The sequence below is a fragment of the Eulemur rufifrons genome, chromosome 4, assembly GCF_041146395.1.
Source record: "Eulemur rufifrons isolate Redbay chromosome 4, OSU_ERuf_1, whole genome shotgun sequence".
In the NCBI taxonomy this organism is placed as follows: domain Eukaryota; kingdom Metazoa; phylum Chordata; class Mammalia; order Primates; family Lemuridae; genus Eulemur; species Eulemur rufifrons.
Window position 1 is genome coordinate 11,955,277 of NC_090986.1, and position 21,755 is coordinate 11,977,031.

The 21,755-nt window shown below is 47.6% G+C and overlaps 1 protein-coding gene across 1 annotated transcript in view; it reads left to right on the plus strand.

Moving 5' to 3' along the window:
* The first annotated feature begins 2,115 nt into the window (after positions 1-2,115).
* RAB20 (RAB20, member RAS oncogene family) overlaps positions 2,116-21,755 on the plus strand; it is a 30,281-nt gene continuing 10,641 nt past the window's right edge. The window contains exon 1 of the mRNA XM_069467031.1: positions 2,116-2,581. Coding sequence (XP_069323132.1) covers positions 2,410-2,581 — 172 coding nt within the window. The 5' untranslated portion in view covers positions 2,116-2,409. The remainder of the gene's footprint in view (positions 2,582-21,755) is intronic.

Consider the following 21,755-nt stretch of genomic DNA (forward strand, 5'->3'; position numbering starts at 1 on the left):
TCCAGCTGGACTCCCAGCTTCTAGAACTGTGAGAAATACATTTCTATAATTTACAAATCACTCAGTCACAGGGAGTTTATTATAGCAGCACAAATGGACTAAGACACTCAGTATTTCAGAACGTGACTTTATTTGGAGACAGAGTCTTTGCAGATGATGCAGTTAGTTAAGATGAGGTCAACCGGAGTAGGGTGGGTCCTTAATCCAATATGACTGTTGTCCTTATAAGAAGAGGGAAACTTGGGCTGAGAAAAGATACACAGAAAGAAGACAGAGACCTGAGGGCAGAGGCAGAGATTGCAGGCATGGGCCAAGGAGGCCAGGGGCTCCCAGAAGCTGGAAGAAGCCTGGACGGATTCTCCTTTAGAAGCTTCAGAAGGAGTGTGCACGGCCCCTGCCTGTCGGTCCAGCCAGCCCTAACTGTGAGCCCCACCTGCCAGCGGGGCCACTCAGACCTACTTGCAACCTCAAAAGCCATTCACTTTCTAGTTCGTTGTGAACCTCTGGAGGGCAGGAACCAAATCTTAATCATGCTTGTGTCCCCCTAGGCTTGGCACTGTGGCTTGTGTGAAAGTCACTCATGCTAGGAACATCCTGACAAACAGAGCCGGAAACCCATGAAAGGGGTTCTGACACTGGCATGCCTGGTAACAAAAAGGACCCTGGAAAAACCACAACCTTGCACAGTGGCCATCGCGGCCTTATGCAAACAATACTTCTGCAAGGACATCTGCTCAGAGACTGCTGTCCAACCTCAGACTGCCAACAGTCTGATAATTATAACAGTAACAATCACCTTTGTTATTTATTGATCTTTGTAGCCACAGATCTCCAAACAATTATGTAATCCTCCTCATTTTCCCTTTAATAACCTTAGTCTTCCTTTATCTCCCCAAATATTTACATAGTTTACTATGGCACATGGATTCCCATTGCAATGCCCTACTCTGGAATAAACACCTTTTCTTTTAGAGAGCCTCTCTTTATTATTTAGGTTGACACTTGTATGCAACAGGCATTCAATAAGTATTTAATTCTGTTCAATAAATTCTGTTCTGAGGCAGAGGCAGTGGTGGCTGAGAAGGAGCCTGGACCGCTTACGAGTGCCTTCCACACACAGAATGCCCACTTCCACTCCAGCCCCGCACGGCTGTGGTCTGGGCAGCCTTACACGGTGGACGGGCAGGTGTGCAATGCCTTCCCTCCTCGAAGTCTCAGCACCCATCGGAGGAGGATGTCAATGGCAGGCTAACCTGCTCAGGGTCACACCTGTCCCAGCCAGGCCAGGCCTGAGGGACACTGCCCACCAGGCCTCCAATTACAGCGTTCATTCTACCGCTGCAATTTCTCTAAAAAAATACTAAATCCCACGGGCTGAATATTGTAAAAGCATTTGAAGGTTTGCTCTCTTAAAAAAGGAAGGAGGGAAGATTTCGCTAGAAGTCATTACAATCCCCCAAATAAAATTTTCATTCCAAGTTTTAAATAGAGAAGCTGTCCACTTTTCAGACACAAACAAGCTAAAAGTCTTTTTGCAAAGGGAAAAAAACAAAAACTTACACTAGAAAGCGCTCCCCACCTCCGCCTCCCCAGCCAGTAAGAGCCTTAGGATGGGTTTCTCCGGCCGCTCATTCAAGGTAAACTTTTTACCGTGACCTTGGCTGTCGGCCAGAGTTGTGCACCCGCAGAGACGCAAATCATCCGAAGATGGAGTGCAGGAGGTCGCCGGCTTCACCTAAGGACAGCCATCCGGGAAACACGGCTGTGGTCGCCGGGACCCTGGTCTTTGGCCTCGCTCGGTAGGGAAGCGACGGCCCCTGCGGTCTCGGTCCCCACATCAGACCAGTTCGTAGAAGTAGGCGAGGCGGAAGGAGGTTCTGGAACTTTCGTTTTCCATCCTGGAGCAGTCCTAAGCTTGGCGCTCCGACGATTGCTTAAACTGGGCTGGAGAGCGCGGCCCCACGGGGCGAAAGGAAGCTGAGATCCAGCGAAAGAGCGAAGTCCAGTGGGGGCGGGGGCGTACGGGAGGTGGGTGGGGACGGGGCCAGGGGCGGGGCGGCAGAGGGGAGGGTGGGGGCGGGGCAGGGGAGGCTGGGGGCGGAGTGGGAGGCGGACTGGGGGCGGGGGTGGCTGGCCGCTGGCTGGGTACTCGACGTGGGCTCACCGCTGGGTCCCGGCTCCTGTCCTGGCACCGACGCACGCTTCCTCCTTTGCGCTCTCGGGCGTCCAGAGGGGAAGGTCTCTGAGGGTTCACGAGAGTTCGGGGTCACGGCGAGTCCAGGTCCCCGCGAGTCCGGGGTCCGAGCGGTCTCGGGGCAGCGGCCCGCTCCTGCAGCTGCGCCCCGGGCGCACTGGCCGGACAGCCACTGGCAGGGGGCGCGGGGCGCAGGAGGGGCTGCCTGCGGGAAGATGAGGAAGCCCGACGGGAAGATCGTTCTGCTGGGGGACATGAACGTGGGCAAGACGTCGCTGCTGCAGAGGTACATGGAGCGGCGCTTCCCAGACACTGTCAGCACGGTGGGCGGCGCCTTCTACCTGAAGCAGTGGCGCTCCTACAACATCTCCATCTGGGACACTGCAGGTGAGGGCCGGTGCCGCGTGAGCCACATTGTCCTCGGGGCTCCGCAGGGAACGGGGGTGGGGGCGCGGGCCTTCCAGCAGGCGTTCCCGAGGATGGCGTCCTTCAGGGCAGGTGTCCCCCAGGTCGGCTGTTCTGGGCTGCGCACAGGTCCCGACCTCTGACAGCAGATGCCCCCGTTTCGGGGTGCGACCACCCTTAGCCCGTTTCCACTTGTCCTCCTTTGCTGGTTGAGAAGACTGCCTGTTCAGCCACTCGGTTCGCCTTGGCGACAATCAGTGTTACACTGGGGAAGCACCCGGCTCCAAAGACAGAACCTGCTGGCCACTTGTGTACCCAAGCCGCCTTTGGCTCCAGAGCGCCGCGTGCCGGTGCAGAGCTGCGCATGGTGACCGGACGCACACCTTTGTTGCTGCTTTAGTATTTTCAGTTTTTAAATACCCTCAGGTACATGATCTCACTTGATAGTCGTAACAAACTTGAGGGGTGAGTAGAGCCAGTTTGATTAGACTTTCTTTTTTACGAAAACGGAAACTGAGGCACAGAGTGTTTCCCCTCTGCTGGGGTTAGTCAGGAGTGGAGGACATAGAACTGGAGTTTCCAGATCTCTTAGTGCAGATCATATCTGCATTTTACAGTTTACTTATCGTCTCTGCTTGATCCTGGCTCATATATATGTCATGTGGGTTTGGAGTGATTTCCTGTAGAAGCATTTTTAAGATAGTGATGAATTATTTTTAGTGTGTGTAGTATTTGTGACTTCTCAGAAGTACAACTTAGAGGATCTTAATTCAAGCTTTCAGTTTAGCTTTGCAAAACAACACTGATGATTATGGTGTAATAATGGAATGTATTTCCTTCTCTGTGAAAAAGAGGAAAATACCCTAAGTAAATGGAGAAACTGGAAATGGTATGATACATTTTCAGAGAATGTGAGTTTTGGGAAGCCTGAAACTTTAAGGTTCAGAATTCTTTTATGTCGGCACTTTAAAAAGTCATATACCCAAAGGTCCTGTCCAGGATTTTTAAATTGCCGTCTTGGGTGCACCAGTCTGCTGAATAAACAAGATTATAATGAACTCTCTATCTAAAACTGAATTAATGAAGTTCAGCCAGGCACTTCCACTCCTCCCCCCTCCCTTCTGCTTTCTTTGATGCCTTCTTTTTCATTACTATCTCTGTTAACATCTTGACTAAATTATTTGCAATGCCCCCCAGGTACATTCCCTGCTCTTTTCTCCAAATCTGCTGCCCCCCCCCCAGGGCTGCAAGGCGAGGCTTCTTTGTGATCCTTGACTTAGGCTGACTCCCTGGCCTTGGGCGTTTGGCGAGGGTGGAAGGCACGCTCTAGAAGTGGAATCCAATCACTTTCGCAGTACTTGTCCGCCTGCTTTGTTCAAAGCTTTGCCCCTTCGCTCCTTTTGTTGATTGGCTGGACGTTACTGCTGCACTTGGTTTATAAGAGGATAATGCAGGATGGGCGTTGGGGGACACAAAACAAGGGCCCCATAGTGGCCAGACTGGAGGCCAGACTCTTTCCACGAAGGGTGATTTTTCTGCAACAGGTGCTGCGGGTGCTGTTAGAACAGGCTCCTGCCTTGGAGGGTAGGTAGTGGCAGTTTCACTCTGACCGGCCGCTTCCTTCTTCAGCGCCAGGGATGTGATGCAGCCCGAACCCTGATCACCAGAGGATTTTGTAACAGTGCTGATGTGATGTCCTAGATATCTCGAAGGGCTCCCGGGGGCGGCAGCTCATTTCCTGGCTGCGGAGGCTGCTGCCCTCTTATTCCTGGAACCCTGAGTGTGAACTCAGCAGGGCCCCGTCTCTGCATTCCTGATCTCCTGTGTGCGCAGGCTCAGGGCAACCAGGTCCGGAGTCGGAGTTGGAGGGACTCTGGTCACCCCGTGCCTGTCTCCTCGGTGCTGGGCTTATAGAATACTCGACGGGGAAGAGAGGTCGGAACAGATGTCTTTTCCATAATCCTTGTTGGAAATTCAGAATTTAACTTTTGGGGACCCTGCTTTTTCCCTCCTTTTGTCTAGCTCTTAAACTTTCTTTCCAGCGCACACACTATGCTTTTTAAGTTGTTTTCATTGTAACTGTCATAACCAAGGCAGAAGGCTGAGGACCAGGAGGAGGAGAAACTGCTTTGACTGCTGCTTTCAGTAACAGGAGGCAGCATGTGCGGGCAGGTGGAGGGTGTTCGGATGTTTCATCGTGGAAAAAGAAAGCGATAATAAGACAGTCAGGGTCAAAGTTCCTGTTGCACTTTTGTCACGCCTTTTGCAAAACACCCAGGACCTGGCTGCTGGCAGCGGGCAGGGCGGGCGGTGGGTGGAGCTGGACAGAGATTAGCTGGGTTGAGAAGTACTTTATCTTAATCAGCTGACTGGAGAGTCCTTCAGAGGTAGGTGTGATTATTTGCATGTTTGAGACAGGAGTGGGACGCTCAGAGAAGTTAAGTGAGGTTCAGCTCTTGGTCTGTTCGGCCCGGCCTGGCCCAGCCCATTCCTTCCCTCGTGCCTTTGTCATTCCGCTGCGTCTAGTTGGGCAGACAGACGTGGAGTGGTCCCCGTGCCCGAGTTGGCAAGTCCAGGAAGCAGGGGGTGGGGTTGCCTAGAGAGGAGACAGAACCCTGAGAGAACCTGCCGCTGCCCTCCTCTCTGTCACCTGTTTGTCAGAACAGCCTAAAATGATGCTGCCCGTCACCAGCAAATGTCCCGTGAGTGCCTCCTCTGTGCCCGGCGCCGTGTAGTCCTTGCTCTGCAGCAGCAGCTGCACAGGCTGGGCGCTGCTGTGTGGGCCTTGGATTCAGAGCAGGGGAACGGCAAGCAAGGAAATAAATGTTCCAGTTTCCCATCTGATAATGTTTTGGAGAAAACATAACAGGGCGATGGGAAAGCGGCCCGTGTGCCCGTGGAGGCCTCATCACCAGGTCCCTGGAGCCCTCCTCATCGCCCTGCCCTCCTTCCTCAGGGCTGTAGCCCAACAGTGGCCGATATCTGGCTCGTGCTCGCAGCCTGGTGCCTGACCCTGAAGACCAAGCGTGGGAAAGCCGTTAACAGACTCGAGCCCAGTTCCCTACTCCCCATCCAGTTTCCAACTGCTGCTGTGGAAACTTTGCTGTTGGGATAGAGTGAATGTATTTTGCATGTGGAACGGGTGTCAGTCTTTGGGGGCCAGAGGGCAGGCCGCGATAGACAGAATAATGTCCCCCCAAAGATGTCCATATCCCAATCTCTTCAAGGAGTCCCCTGTGTGGCAGAATGCTCTGGCCTTTTGATCCTTCTGAGGCACCAGCAAAAGGTTGTCCAGCCACACCCACGGCTTCCTCTCTGGATAACTGAGAATTTCCCGAATCATTAAGTCCCCTCTTCTTTGCTCAGTGGGTCTTCCCTCAATCCATCCCCTTCTTCCACATTTTAGTATAAACAGCAAGAACAAACTGGGCTACACCTTCAACACTTGGCTTGGGAAGCTCCTCAGTTAACTCCCCAACCCCTGCGTACAGTTTTGCTTCCCACAGGGCCACAGGGCACAGTTCTGGCGCTCGGTCCCGCTCGGTCCCTTTTCTCCACTTTCCAGTATTGTGTTCCTCATTTCCACCGGAGGCTTCTAACCAACAGCGCCTTTGACATCTGTTTTTCTACCTATAATCTATTTGTGCCAATTCAGTTGTTCTCCAGGAGGATGCAGGTTTCTTTCTGGTCTGTCACCAGCAGAGCTGTTGACACCCACGTTTCCATCTGTGCAGGGCAGCCTAGGTGATGCCCTGAGGCTCCTCATACTCTTCCTGGCTTCTGCCCGTCGCCCAATTGCAGAGCCACTGCCACGTTCGGTACAGCCACACTCCACTCCCAGGACCAAAATCTGTGTGAGTTTCCTGTCACTGCTGAAACAAATTAGTTGCTTAAAACACCACAAATTCATTATCTTACAGTCTGGAGGTCCGAAGTCCTAAATGGGCCTCTCTCACTGGGCTAAAACCAAAGTCAGCAGGTCGCATTCCTTTCTGGAAGGCAATGGGAAGAATCTGTCTCCCTGGCTTTTCCAGCTCCTAGTGCCTGCCCTGTCCTGGCCTCTTCATCCTCTCTCTGGAGCCAGCAGTGGCCAGCCAGGTCTTACATGGCATCGCCTGGCCCTGCCAGTCCTGCCTCCCCTTCCACACACCCAGCAGACCCTGTGGTTACATTGGACCCGTCCTCATAATCCAGGGCGACTCCTTGTTTTAAGGTTGGCTGATCAGCAACCTTACCGCCCCTTGCCGTGTGACATAACATACTCACAGGCTCTGGGATTAGGACCACGTCAGGGCTGTTGTTCTGCCACCGCAGCCATGATTGTGGTTGTGTCACCTCTCTCTGCCCTGTGTCCTCGTCTGTAATAAGGGGATGACAGTAGCCCCTGCCCAAAGCACTGTTAGGAACCAATGAATTAACATTGGCCAAGTGCTCAGAACGGTACCCAGAATGAGGAAGCACCAAGTAAGTCTTTGCGAAATAAACAATCGTCTCCCTGCCCTGGGTGCTTAATAACCGTGACTACCACCAGCGGGGATTTCTCAGAGGGGTGAGAAAGGTTTGGTGGCCCTGATAATAAATCTGTCATAAATGGAGAGGTCAAAGAGAGGGGAGGAAGGAGTGGGAATGCTTGTGGTTAGCAGTGGCTAAAGAGTTTGAATAAAACTCACCCCAAGCGTTACAGGGACTCAGACATCTAGAAGGCCTGCAGTATTTAACTTCCACCTTTGCTGTTTGGGACTAGGCAGGGGCCTGGTGATGACGCGTTTGACTGCAGGAGACAGAGCTGGTTCACTCTGTACTTCCTCCATGTGTTCGCCCTGAGCTGGGAGGGAACAATTCCTCTGTCTCTGCAGGAAGTCCCAGCTTTGGTGTGAGCCCGGGGACCCAGCGTCCTTGGTGCCAGAAGCCCAAGGACAGGTGTATGGGTGAAGATGCCAAAGAGAGGTGGATGCACCCCCTGGCCTTGTTCTCAGAGGCGGAGTTGGGGTGCCAATGGCTCTGGGTCCCAGGGGACAAAAGGCGGGACCAAGAAGCAGAGCCCATAGCTGTTTTCAGTGCTGAAAAGTTGTGGGGAAGAGGAACTTAAGCCTTGTTCTGAGTTTAACTCCAGTGAGTAGAACTAGGTTTGGGAAGGTAGATTGGATCTGTGCGTGGCATGGGCTGCCTTCCATGCGGCACATGCCCGGCCTGCGGTGATCAACACTGTTCCTGGCCTGACCCTGCATGAGAGCTCCACACTCCCGTGTTCACTTCCCCTTCTCACTGGTCCTCCTGGGAGGCATCAGCGTCTCTGTCCTACAGACCAGGAAGCAATGAAACTAGGACTGTCTCATTCAACTCCCAAGCCTCGGTCTTCCTGCCATTGTAGACTCCAGGTCTGGGGGGTGCTCGGTTCAGGATCTAGGGTGGAGATTTCTCGGCAGGTCAGGTTCTTCCCTCCCAAAGCCAAAATTCAAGGACTTACGAGGAAAGGGTTTGAGATGTCAGCTCTCCCAGGCCCTCTCTGCCTCAGCGGTGCTGAGGCCTCTGTGAAGCCAAGCTGGGCTCTGCAGGGGTAAAGATGGTTTGCCCAGGCAGGCTCTTCCTCAAGCTCTGTATGCAAGTCAGAGCAATTTAAGGTCTTCCTTTTTACTTGAACAGCTTTAATGCAACTCAGGAGAGGATGCTGAAATTTCTGGTTGTGAAATCTTGGTGCCTGGAGGAGGGAAAATTTAAGTGAGCCTGTGAAATTAGCTAAGAGGTTGAGAGGTCTTGGCTGTCTGAGGCTGTGCTGGGGTAGCTCCCGGGGATGTTTGTGAAGGATGAGTGTGGTGCGCAGGTGAAGATGCCAAATGAGACGGGCCATCTAATTCTGAGGTCCGGCAGCCCCGCACCCCCTGACTTCCACCCCACTGGAGCCGAGGCCACCACGCAGCGCTCCTGGATTCAGGGGATGGGGTGGATGCGGGTCATAAGCGATCTCCATTCTGATGGGAAAGGAGTAATGCAGAGGAGCCTGGACAGTAGCTCACTTGGACAGGGGCCTCGAGAGCTGCCGGTAGCTGATGCTTTTGGTTTGCCTGCGAGGACCACACATTTTTAAAAAGGCTTGAGATGTTGATGCAGAAGGTGTCAGACAGCCAGAGAAAAAACGTGGTGCCAGGGGGTGGGAGGGAGTCCGACTTTAGCTGGCTCTCAGATTGCATCAGCTGAGGCTTCTGAGTGGTTTTTGAGGCCTTACCATGGCCACCCTCAGTCTGACACTCAGTATTTGTGGGACAGGAGACCATCTGGCAGGTTGCATTCTCTTCCTGCAAATCAGGGCTGCTGTGGGCCCGCCTTTAGTTGTTGTAAATAAAGCTTTATTGGCACACAGCCACATGCATGCTGTACGTGCTGCCTTCACCTTACGACAGCAGAGTCGCGTAGTTACAGCAGAGACCACGTAGCACACAGAGCCAAACGTGTTCACTCTCTGGCCCTGTGCAGAACAAGACTTACGTCACGTAAAGGGGAAGATACTTTGCTAAAAGTCCGTTTTGGAGGTCTAGCGACTTCCAAAAGGACCCCACGATTCAGCTAAATTCAACAAGCAGCTCTCTAGGTTTTGCTGTGTGTGCTGGGCTAGGTTGAAGGGAGGGTAAGGCTTGAATTGAAGACTAACACTGGCTCCTACTGAAAAAAGATCTTGGAAAAAATTCCCCTTCCAGATGCCAAACCTGTCAAGCCTCTGCTGTACAGGGGTCCACGTCTTCATCTCTGCCGAGGGTTTGGAATGGGGGCCTTCTGGGTGTGAGGCCTCATTTGGAGACTTCCTCCGCCTTATGACCAGGAATGGTGGCCTGGACGTGCACGTGGGTATTAAGATAGGTGAAGAGAATCGGGTGTTTGAGTCCGGCAAGCGTGGACAAAGCTACATTGTCCTTGGAGATTGTGGAGCACAATGGGTGCTTGTGCGCAGCTCCTGCGAGGGGAAGCCTGGCGGAGCCTCCTGGAGGGGGCGCCCAGGAATTCTGGAGGCGGGAAGAGGTATTTAAGGCTCATTAGTGTGGTGTTGATTCAGGAGAAACTTAACTAATTAAGGCCAAGTATATTTGTTAACTAATTCATGAATCACATTGAATGCCTTTGCAAGGTAATTTCATGCTTCGTTATCTTTAAGTTCTCTGGAGAAATAGAAAATTTATGATTCCGAATCGAAGTTGCCCCCCCTTGCTTTGTTAAGGGAGACTTCATATAACGTCATCATGAAAAAGAAATTTCACGCACACATGTACACACGTGTACATGTTTAGAATTATGGCCTTATCACTGCCATGACTGATTTCCGGGGTCTGGCTGCCTGTGCCCACTGGCCCAGGCTGGTCCCAGCAGTCATGTCAACCCTGGCCCCCCACTCCCGGTCCTTCTGCTCGCCACTCAGGGGGCCCTGCTGTGGGGCCTCCCGGACCCGGTTGGCTCCTCTGCTCAGAGCCCCTCCCGGCACTGCCCTGTGAGCCAGCACAGATTCCTCCACCCTACTCGGATGCACTATGTTTAGTTCGCCACACCTGCCCTCTCTTTCCTCTGCATACAGCATCTCTTTCTCCCGGAATGTCCTCGCTTCTGGCGATGCCCGACTTGCATTTTATCCCATCTTTCAATGAAGCATTCCTTGGTCACTGCAGCAGAGAGAAGAATTCCTCCTTCCTCCAAACTGCTGCAGAGCGACCTTGTACCCCTACTGCATACTGCCAGTCATCTGTTTTTGTTACTTGTTTGTTTTCCCTCTGATTTACAAACTCCTTGGATTTTATTCACTTTTATGCTCTCCATTGAATCTAGCATTTTGCATATATATATATATATATATATTTTTTTTTTTTTAATTTAAACTTTGAGACAGAGTCTCACTCTATTGCCTGGGCTAGAGTGCTGTGATGTCAGCTTAGCTCACAGCAACCTCAAACTCCTGAGCTCAAGCGATCCTCCTGCCTCAGCCTCCCGAGTAGCTGGGACTACAGGCATGTGCCACCATGCCCGGCTAATTTTTTTCTGTATATATTTTTAGCTGTCCAGATCATTTCTTTCTATTTTTAGTAGAGACGGGGGTCTCACTCTTGCTCAGGCTGGTCTCGAACTCCTGACCTCGAGTGATCCGCCCATCTCGGCCTCCCAGAGTTATAGGATTACAGGTGTGAGCCACCACACCTGGCCTGCTTGTATTTTTAAAATTAAGTTTTTGCTGAATGAAATTTTTGAAAGCAGTGGAAAAAGTTCAAAGAGACTGGAATTAGTGGTTTTATTTTCTTAATGATGTATTGACTCCAAATGATAAAATTAGTGTAAAAATACCATTGTCACGGGCTCTATAATGCAGCTGACAATAGGCCAGCTTGCGCACAGGACGGAAGTGATGATCTGTGGCATTAATTACAGGGTGTTCTTAAAACAAACTCTTTAGCAGCTCTTGATTTCTTTTGAGTTCAATAGCATTAAAAATCTATTTAAAGATGAAGAATAACACATCAGAACTCTGCTTCTGGGAAGATGGAAAACTATACTTCCCCCTATTCTTCCCACTAATTACAGCTAAAAATCTTGGATATTATATACAAACAAACAGAAGAAGGCAGAGCCCCTGGGAACCCCAGGACCTGCAGAATGACATGTGGTGAGTTCCCTCAGTTTTCCTTTTGCCTTGTGGATCCCATATTTGGGGCTGAAGAAGCTAAAAATTCAGAAATACCAACAAAGAAAACAAAACAAAACAAAAGACTACTCTCCTGACAAAGGACTAAGAAGCGGGTAGTGTAGCAAGACAGAAAACTTTTAGAGAATAACTGAATGATCTTATCTAAACACCACAGAAAAAACTGTGGCCCACCCACACCCACACCAGCAAAGGATGAGTGGGGGGCCCCGGACCCCATCCTCGCCTGGCTCTGATGAGTGCCCAGTCCTGTGGCAGGTGATGTCTGAGGGGGCTGGGTAGGGAGCTGGGGCTCGTCCCCACCCAGCACGCATGAGGACACCCTGCTGGTGTCCATGGAGGCCAAGTGGGAGCTTGGACTTCGCCTCCACCTGTCAGGGAAGAGGCAGCGCCTCCCCCACACCAGCTCCGTCCAGATGGTGTTAGAGAAAGCCAGTAAAACAGGAGGTTTAAATAAGATCCAGACTTTCATAACAATATGAAAATCTCCCGGTGTTGATAAAAATATCACTCATCATACAAGAACCAGAAAGACCACAAATTGAATGAAAAATGATGATCAGTAGATGCCAACACCAAGATGATAGAAATGTTAGAGTTATCTGACAAAAGGTTTAAAGCAGCCATCATAAAAATGCTTTGGTGAACAATTATGAACATGCTTAAACAAATGAAAAAATAGCCCCAGCAAGGACTAGAATATATAAAGAAGAACCAAGTGGAAATGTTTGAACTGAGAAATATAGGAACCCAAATAAAAGGCTTAGTGGATGAACTCAAAAGCAGAATGGAGGGGAGAGAGGAAAGAACCCATGAGCTGGAAGACTGAAGAATAAAAACAGTAATATAAATTATCTAATCTGAAAAACAGAGAAAATAGATTGAAAAAAAAATGAGCAGAGCTTCAGGGACCTGTGGGACTATAACAGAAGATCTAACATTTGTGTCATCACAGTCATGGAAGGAGAAAGAAAGAGAGAGGCTGAAAACTTAGTAGAAGAAATGGCTAAAAACTTCCCAAATTTGACAAGAGACAAAAATCTTCAGGTTCAAGAAGCTGAGAAAACCACAAAGGATCAACCCAAAGAAGTCCATGCCAAGACACATGTTGATTGAACTTCTGTACACCAAAGACAAGGAAAAAAACCCTGAAAGCAGCCGGAGAAAAACAACAAGAATGACAGGGGATTTCTTATCAGAAACCATGGAGGCCAGGAAAAAGTGGCACATTTTTCAAATGCTAAAAGCAAAAATGAAAAAAGTTGCTATGTAATTCTTCTTCTGGCATCTTCAGTCCCAAAAAATGGATCTGAGGAGACATGCTTCCATCATATATGCCACAACATTGATTCGAACCTTTCATTTGTTCTGTTCTTTAAATTACAAATAGTAGAATGTCTGCTACACTATTTGGTAAACCTAGGAGGTCTTTTTTTTTATACATAGATTTTAAAAGCTTTGGCTTTGTAGTTTAAAAATTGGCAACAAGTTTTGTATAGATAGTAGCTGTCTTGTTTTTTGGTAAAATTGGGCTTTGTTTTATTTTTAAGTTCTATTGAGTGAGGTTTATTTACGTACAGTAAAATTCATCCTTTTTAATATACAGTTATGACTTTTGGCAAACACACATATGTTATGTAACCACCACCACCATCAAGACGCAAACCGTCTTCATCATCTTGAAGAATTCCTGGTGTCCCTCTAAAGTTCACCTTCCCTGCTCACCTCCAGTTGCCGGGAGCATGGATCTGTTTTCTGTCCCGGAGTTTTATCTTTTCTAGAATCATAGGACATGGAGCAGTTCAAGCCTGTCTGAGATCCGCCTGTAGTGTTCCACGTGTTCACCGTGTTTACCGGCAGTGTGCATTGTTGAGATGGGGCTGCCATGGTGTGTTTGTCCATTCACTGGTTGAAAGATACTTCAACTGTCTTCAGTTCTTGGTGATTATGAGTAAACCCACTGTCAACGTGCCCACAGAGGCTTTTGTGTGAACATAAGTTTTCATCTCTCGGGTAAATTATGTCGGAGTGGGAGTTTGGGGTTGTTTGGTAATTGTGTGTTTAACTTTATAAGAAACTGCAAAGTGATTCTCCAGCATGGCTTGGTCATTTTGCATTCCTGCTCCCCATCCTGGCCAGCAGTCTTGTCTTTTGAGAAAGATTGTGATCATTCTAATAGGAGTGCAGTGGTAGCTCACTGGGTTTTAATTGGTGTTTCACTAGTGACTAGTGATGCGCAGCTTCTTTTCATGGGCTTATTTGCCATCTGCATGTCTTTGTGAAGTGTTTATTCAAATCTTCCACCATTTTTCAATAGGCTGTTTGCTTCATTATTATTGAGTTTTGAGAGTTCTTTTTATATTTTGAGTACAAGTCCTTTATCAGATATATGATTTGTAGCTATTTGCTCCCAGTCGATGGTCTGTCTTTTTATTCCCTTAACAGTGTCTTTTGAAGAGCAGTTTTAATAATAATTTGATGAAGTCCAATTTATCAGTTTGTTCTTCTGTGGATCGAAGAACGCTTTGCCTAACCCAAAGTGATAAAGATTTTTCTCCTATATTTTCTTCTAGAAGTTTTACAATTTGGGGATATGAGTTAATTTTTGTATGCGGTGCAAACTGTGTTTGAGGTTCATTTTTTTGGTAATGGGCACCCAGTCGACCCACACCAGTTTTTGAGAAGTCATGTTTTGTTTTGACTGAGTAGTGTTTGACTTGTCTATGTTTTTACATACAGACTCAGAATATGCTATGTGATAGTTAACTTGTAGACACTTTCATGAGGAAAAGGGTCTGTTTCTTTTTTTTGTAAAACTGACTTTATTATGCAAGCACATGGAGATGATTTGAAATGGGAATTTCACTCACTTCTCTGCGGTGTAATAAAATGTGGAGAGGCAGGACTTTTGGAAAGTGACACTAGAAATCACAGACCTAAGAATTGTAAAGTTTTAGTCTTGATTAGTTTCTTGGCTGTTATAAAACAGACAAATTTAATGGTTCCCTGTCTCAGCACCAATCTTTAGAAAGAACATCACCTGTGGAGCGTGGGGACAGCGGATTTGACCGCTTATCCCCATGTTTCCACTGATAAATCATTTCCAACTTGCATTTAAAACCGAGTTCTTCTCTGAAATCTTCCTTCCCGGTTAACCCAAGCCAACCCAAATCAACACACTTAACTTTAGTAACATGTTCCAACATGAGGCTGAACTAAGCCTGTAGCTCCTAGCAAAGCACTTCCTGCATATCTGTTGATTTGTCTTGTGCACCCAAAGGATGGCAATGTGAGTTGACGTCGTCCCTCACTCTGTCCTGTCCTTGCTCCGTGTGCCGATCTCAGGCCTCTGAAGTAGCTCAGCCACCTACTGTTAAGTTCCCTGCGAGGAAATCAGGGTAGCGTCCTCTGGCAAACTGGCTCGAAAAGCTTTGAATCATCCCACGTATGTTCAGGCCTCTGGGTTCTGCAGGGACCCGGCCCCTTCCTTCCTGGAGACCCCTGCTCGTGAGGGTAGCAGGTGTTTATTGCTGCATCCTGGGTGCCAGGCGGCACACTCTGCCGACGGGCACTGTCTGTTTGTTTCTTACAACCACTCTGCGTGGTTGGTGCTGGTGCCTCCCTTTTGCAGAGGGGACGCGGACACCCAGAGAGGCAGCGGAGCTTGCCCCCGTTGCACTGTAGGTTGAGGAACGAGATTCGAGTCAGCGTGTGGCCAGATGCGTTCCTTGGTGCTCTCCACGTGCAGAGGGCGGTGTCCACTGCACCCTGCAAACAGCATTGCAGAGACGAGGTTGAGATGGGCCCAGGTGCCTCGAGCTAGAGCAGAGCACACAGACAAAAACCCATGCCAGACAGGAGCAGCACGACCAAACCTCCAAGACGACAGGCCACTCTCCTTCCCCCAGCACCTTCACAAGGCTGGAGGGGAATTGGACACATCTAGGATAACCGTTGATCGGCCTTTGTATACACAACTTTGGATTTAAATGGTCTCTGGGTGAAGGATTTCCAGTTTGTCAGTTCATGGCTTCTCATCTGCTTTTTGAAAGAGGGTGAGGGGTTTCGATCAGGCTTTTCCTCAGTGGTTCTGATATTCATGTACCTCCGGCTAGGTGAATGGCCACTTTTGTTTTCGCAAGTGCCAAAGGCCAGAAAGCTGAAGTCCCCTGTCTTTGAGCACAGGCCTGGCGCAGATATGCAGCGGAGGCTGGGCCTTCATAGGAGATTGCGGGGCTGCTGAGCGCGGGGCGTCCTTGAGGTGCCAGCGCTGTTTCAGCGGTTGAGTGGGAATGCTTTTTGGTTTCCTAGAGCCTTGACTGGGGAAGAAAGTGGTTTTTTTTGTTTTGTTGATTTTTTTTTTTTTTTTTTTTTTAGAGTAACAAAAGACCTTTCTTTCTTAGACGCTGCCATCTTCATTTGTACAGCTGTGTCAGGTGGGAGTGACCGTCAGGAAAGCAGCAGTGTGGGGAGGGCGGGGCTGGGCTCAGCTCTCGTCAGTCTGCACGTACCTGCGGCCCTCCCAGCAGCGTTCTCTTCCCTCCTCTCCCCACTACTTAAACAACAGTGGGCTCATCCTTTCATGTGACTCCCAGCGTTTCTTTTAAAACCATATGTTTTCATATCACCTTTGGAATTTAAGCCATGAAAACTCAGAAAAGGCATGTTGAAGAATGACATCACTTCCTTAGCTGATAGCTTGGAAGTCCCGTAACAGCTGGGCTGGGTGTTTCTGACTCTCAGATTCTTGGAGAACCTCTTAGTCACTGTTACGACTTCTCTCTCTCTCTCCTCCAATGATAAGTACGTGCAATCATGCATGCATACATAAATAAAATCTATGTATTGCTGGGAGACGTGGAAAAGTGCCTATATGTTTGCTTTTTCCTTTATTTTTGAAAATTAGAGGTGCACTTATTATACATTTTGGCCAAATGCTCAATGACTGTTTAAATGTTATTAGAAATCCTAAGACATGGAAAACTTCCAAGTAGAGCATTTGCTTGAAAGACGGGTAGCTTAAGTGGAATTAAATAAGTAGAAATGAAATATAGCTCTTAAAGGTTGTTTTATGTAATGCCAGGGCTAGGACATCAAATCATACAGATTAGAATTATGGTATTGTCTAATCTATCATTCTGCCTTGAACTATTTACATTTAAAAAAAATTGTTGGATCAAAAAGAATGTAACATTCTAAGTGAAGTTGCCTAGCTGATGCACTGTTTTTATTTTTGCATTCCGTTGATCAATTTCCTATTTATTTTTGAAGGTTTTGATGTTCTTACTCACAGCATTCACAAACGTAGAGTTGTTCTTGCAGCAGACGTACATTTATACCTCTTATAGGAAGCTCTTTTTTACTGTGCTTGTGTCTGAAATGCTTACCTGTATTTGAAAGTAAACGTTCAGATACAAAGAATAAACCAAAGGGCACGTTTGTCGCATGGTTTGTGTGGGTGGGTCAGCTGCCGTCAGCCTGTGGGGTGTGCAGTCCCTCAGAGACCCGTCCTCTCTGCAGCCTCCCAAGTCAGAGGCTCCATGGCAGACTCTGGCCAGATAAGAGCTGATGCTGCTCTGGCACTTACCGTGTGCCCGAGGCTATTCTAAACCCTTTATTTATTTTAGCTCATTTAATCCTCTCTAGGACCTTAGCAGGTAGCAAGGTTATTATCCTGAGTAAGTTTGCACAAAGCCAGGAAGTGGCTGAGCTGGGATCTAAGCTGGTCAGACCTGCCCCAGGGTTTATGCACTTGATCCCCAACCCTGCTGTGCCCTTCAGAGGAGCGACTTGTATCCTAAAGTGAGAGCGGAACGAGGAAAGAGCATTGCTCCATCTGCGTATTCATACACACGATATCATAAATAGACATTACCGCACATTGTATTTAGTGCACCGTGTGCCGTGAACTGAAAAAGTACTGCCACACCTGGAAGTGGTAAATTAAAAATAGTTTCACCCTTTTTTGGGCTGTCTGTGTCATAGCTAACAAGGTCAGCGTATTACAATTCCTGTTAGCTCAGCCCTTTCCCATGTAGAATTATGCCCACTGCATACACGTAGAAAGCTCATTTAACTTCACGTCTGAGATATGCTTTCTCATTTATACAGAGCAGGCTAATTCAGCAGGTTATAGGACTGGTCCTGGAGACAGAGGTCCTAACCTCGCTGCTGCGACGCTGGGTCTTTGTTGGAGAAGGAGCCTGTAGGATGCTTTGGCACAACAGTCGGCTCTTGAGCTGCACTTGGTGGCAGTCCAGGTTTCTGGCGTATCCGAGTCCTGGAGAGAAACAAGCACTGTACTTTATTTGTGGTACACAAGTTCAGCTTGTCCTGTTCCTAAACACCCCAGCCAGGATGTCGGCCAGTCCTTAGTCACAGCACACGCTTAAATGCCCTGTCACAAAGATGAGGGCAGCCTGCGAGTCGCTGAGTGCATTGATAAAAAATGGGGTGTTTCTCCTTAGAAACATAAGACTAATGTGCAACTGTATGTCTTTGTGGGTTGTCACCATCTTGTGGAAAGCCGTCATCTCATGGCATTTCTTTTTTTTTTTTTTTCTTTTTTTTTTTTTTGGAGACAGAGTCTCACTCTGTTGCCTGGGCTAGAGTGCCGTAGCGTCAGCCTAGCTCACAGCAACCTCAAACTCCTGGGCTCAAGCGATCCTCCTGCCTCAGCCTCCCAAGTAGCTGGGACTACAGGCATGCGCCACCATGCCCGGCTAATTTTTTCTACATATATTTTAGATGTCCATATAATTTCTTTCTATTTTTAGTAGAGACGGGGTCTCACTCTTGCTCAGGCTGGTCTTGAACTCCTGACCTTGAGCGATCCTCCTGCCTCGGCCTCCCAGAGTGCTAGGATTACAGGCGTGAGCCACCGCGCCCGGCCACATGGCATTTCTTGAAGTGACTTATGTTCCCCAGATAGACAAATTTAGAGGCACCACCTTTCACTCACAGCTGATCTGGGAATCAGCAGATTTTTTCTGTTTTCGGAAGAATCAGTTGGGGCACTTTTGGAAAAGAAGATGAGGAGGATGTGATCGTCTCTGTGTCCGAGTCTCAGTCATCTCGTCTGACGACTGCAGTGACAAACCTTCCTTACGGGTCCGTGCAGCCTGAGTAAGATAACAGATGTGAAAGGACCCAGCACTGGCTCCTGGGCTCTCAGCGATAAACGTTGTCTTCTTTCTCCTGGCACATAGCAGGTACCCTTGGCCTCTGTAAAGCTTGATAAGGATAAAAGAGCTGAGGCTTTTTTTGTGTCTGTCTCATGGATTTTCTCTGATGTGCTAAGGAGTAACTTTTAGAATTATTGATAGGTAGGGTTTTGGTTGGACATTTGATTTCCGTATGTTTTGCAGTATATTGAGTCCCAGCTTTTGAGTGAAAACCATGTAATCCACAGGGTTTCTGTGGAGTCAGATTATCAAATAGGAATATAGAACTCAGAAGTAAAATGGTAACACCTTTTCCACAGTCAAGGTGTTATAATCATTAATTACTTTAAAATGAAGAATGATGGACTGCAAACAGGTTCTTTAATATTAAAGGGCATATTTTATAGACTATAATATACCCTTTTTATATATGGCTTTGTATTTCTGTCTCTTTTTTGGAGGGGGCGTGGGTACTTTACCATCTTCCCCACACGGCACTGTTGCATTTTTCTGCACTCATCCAGACGCTGAGGGGCCCGTGTGCCCACCTTGGCCACCACTGCAGCCCAGGGACCCCCAACATTCTTTCTAGTTTTAAGACCCTAATGTCTGCAGAGTGAACACATTATTCAGTAAGTGTGAATGTGCTTGTTTCTTCATTTATTCAACATTTTTTTGGAGCACCTCCCATGACTCAGACATGGCGCTGAGCTGGGGGGAATAGCTGAACAAAGTACGTGTCATGTCCAGTGGGGAGATTGACACCAGACAAAGGACACTTATAACATGACTTGCAACAGGTGCTGTGATGGGACAGGCACTTGGGAGACCTAATTCAGATTTCAGGGTATGTGGTGGGTCATTTTTCCTCTGCAGAAAAAACAGTTTTGCCTCCATTTGCACAGTCATGTCAATGTTCTTTGTGTTTTCCTGTGTGTATTCCTGTATGTTACCCTCCGTATACTCCAGTATCCCTGAGTGTGTACTCCACCCACATCTGGGCCTTCTTGCCTTCTTTGAGCTATGACGCATGCCTGGCTCCTTTGTTGAATGAGTTAAAGAAGATCTTTAACGTGCCTTTATTTTTATATCTGCATGAGAGTCATGATTTTACCTTTTTTCGAAAATTCCTATTAGGCACTTTCCATGCAGTCTGGGTTCATACATCACTGTTGTTATTCACCACTTACTCTCTTTGTGGGTGAGGCTTCGGGTCTCTGCTTGAAGATTTGTAAAATGTGGGGAGGATGCAATGAAACTGTGTGACCGTGTGTGTGTGTGTGTGTGTGTGTGTGTGTGTGTATGTGTGTAGCTTGACACCCTGCTGGGCACTTGAAGTAAACTCCCAATCAATTGCTCTTAGGAAAATTCCTAGAGGAAACACGAGCTGACTTGGAAGGAATCGGGTCCCGTTGATCGCGGGACCCCTGTGTGGAAGCTGAGGTCCCGGCTCTGTCCCAGAGAATACGCCAATACCGAGGTTAGAGCAGGCAGTTCCTCTCCAGTTTGCCATCTTCTCCTAAAAACCAAGAAGTCAGGATGAATAGAGGAAGTTTTAACTACTTCCAAGTTTCTACTGTCACTGGAGCTCTTCTAGTGAAGATCTCGCATTACTTAGAAGCCAAGAACAATGTGTGCCGTGCCGGGTCACAGTTGGGTGGTATGGTGTCTGGGCTGATAATTTCTGGATTGCTTGAGGATACACTGTTCCCATTTTTCAAAGCTTGTTGATCTGTTGTTTACTTAGCTGGGTACCTTTTCTACAGCAATTGTAAAAGCACATTCTAAACCTAATTAATTTCAAATCTGATTAACTGTGGTTAGTTACCAGGTAGCCAGCCCCAGCCCCAGGGGCTCACCAGTGAAGGTCCTATCACCTGGCGAGTGTGGCCCATCAGCTTCCTTCTGAGGGCTCCGTATCGGCTCCCTAACTGTTGCCGGGTGGAGGGTATCCGGGAGAAGGCAGTGGAGTGAGGCGCAGAACGGCAACCATCAGGTTTTCATTAGAGTGAGTTGTGTTCATTCTGCATCTCATCGTGGGTGGACGAGAACGGCCCCAGATTGCTTGAACCGTCACAGCCTTCTCCCCAAAGTGGCCTCCTGAATCAGAGTCTGTATATACATATATAAAAAATGGAACTTTTTTATTGTGGCATAATATATATAACACAATTTGCCATTTAGCCATATTCAAGTGTACAGTTCAGTGGGATTAATAAGCACATTCACGTTGATGTGAGGCATCACTGCCATCCACCTCCAGAGCTTTCCCATCGTCCTGAACCCAAACTCTGCCCCCACCAAACACCAACTCCCTGCCGCCGTGCCCGCCCCCCACTCCCCCTGCACCCGCAACCTCCATTCTACTTTCTGTCTCTGTGAATTTGACTATTCTGGGTAATTATTTTAAATTACTTTTATGTATAACATAATATTATTATATTTAAATATGATAAACTAAGTTCTTAAAAGCGTTTTTGCGCTGTTAAAATTAATTCTAGGTAACCACAGTTTGCTCCTCACCTGCTCCAGAAGGCATTTCTACGTCAGGGTGTCTGTTGGTAGATAATGTACTTTTCAGGGGATTTTATTAGAATACACCCAGCCTGTTAAGCAAGAGATAACTAGGCATGGTAAACGTCTATAAAACATCTTTGTTTCCTTACGATTCTTTAGAAAGGGTTGCATATGCTTTCCTTAGGGCAAAACATTTGTTCTCTGCGTGTATTTCTCGGAGGACTTTATATCATGGAGGAGGAAAAAAACCCCTTCTATTCTGTATAGTAAAGCCGTTAGAAATAATTGGGATATTTATTGAGTGAAGTACTCCAGAGAAGAGGCTATTCTAAATAATTTAGTATTTCGAGAAAACCCTTTTTAGATTTAAAGAGTTTTCCTCTTACGGTATTTGAAACAAGTTAAAACTTGCTTTTAAAAACCCAAAGAGATTTTACTTTCCTACTTTAATAAGTAGAGACTTTAGCAAATACCTGAATTTTTATTTGATAATCTCATGCTAAAAATTAATTATCACAGGACAACAGAGCATCTATTGAAGGTAAAGGAGATTGGATTAAATATGCTGGTATGTGAGAGTTTTTGTTTTTTGAAGCTAAGTCTGTTATGTAAGTGTATTTTCTTTGGATTTGCCCCCTTTTGTTAATATTAGAGTGTTAAAGGACATCTCTTCGAGTTATTTGGTTTTGTTACTGAATTATTTTTAGTAAATTCATGTCTGAAAAGAGTGAAGTCATTTGAGAATTAAGCTCCCGTTATTATGTAACCTTAGTCATTTTTTCAGAAGCCCAATCCGTGAGTC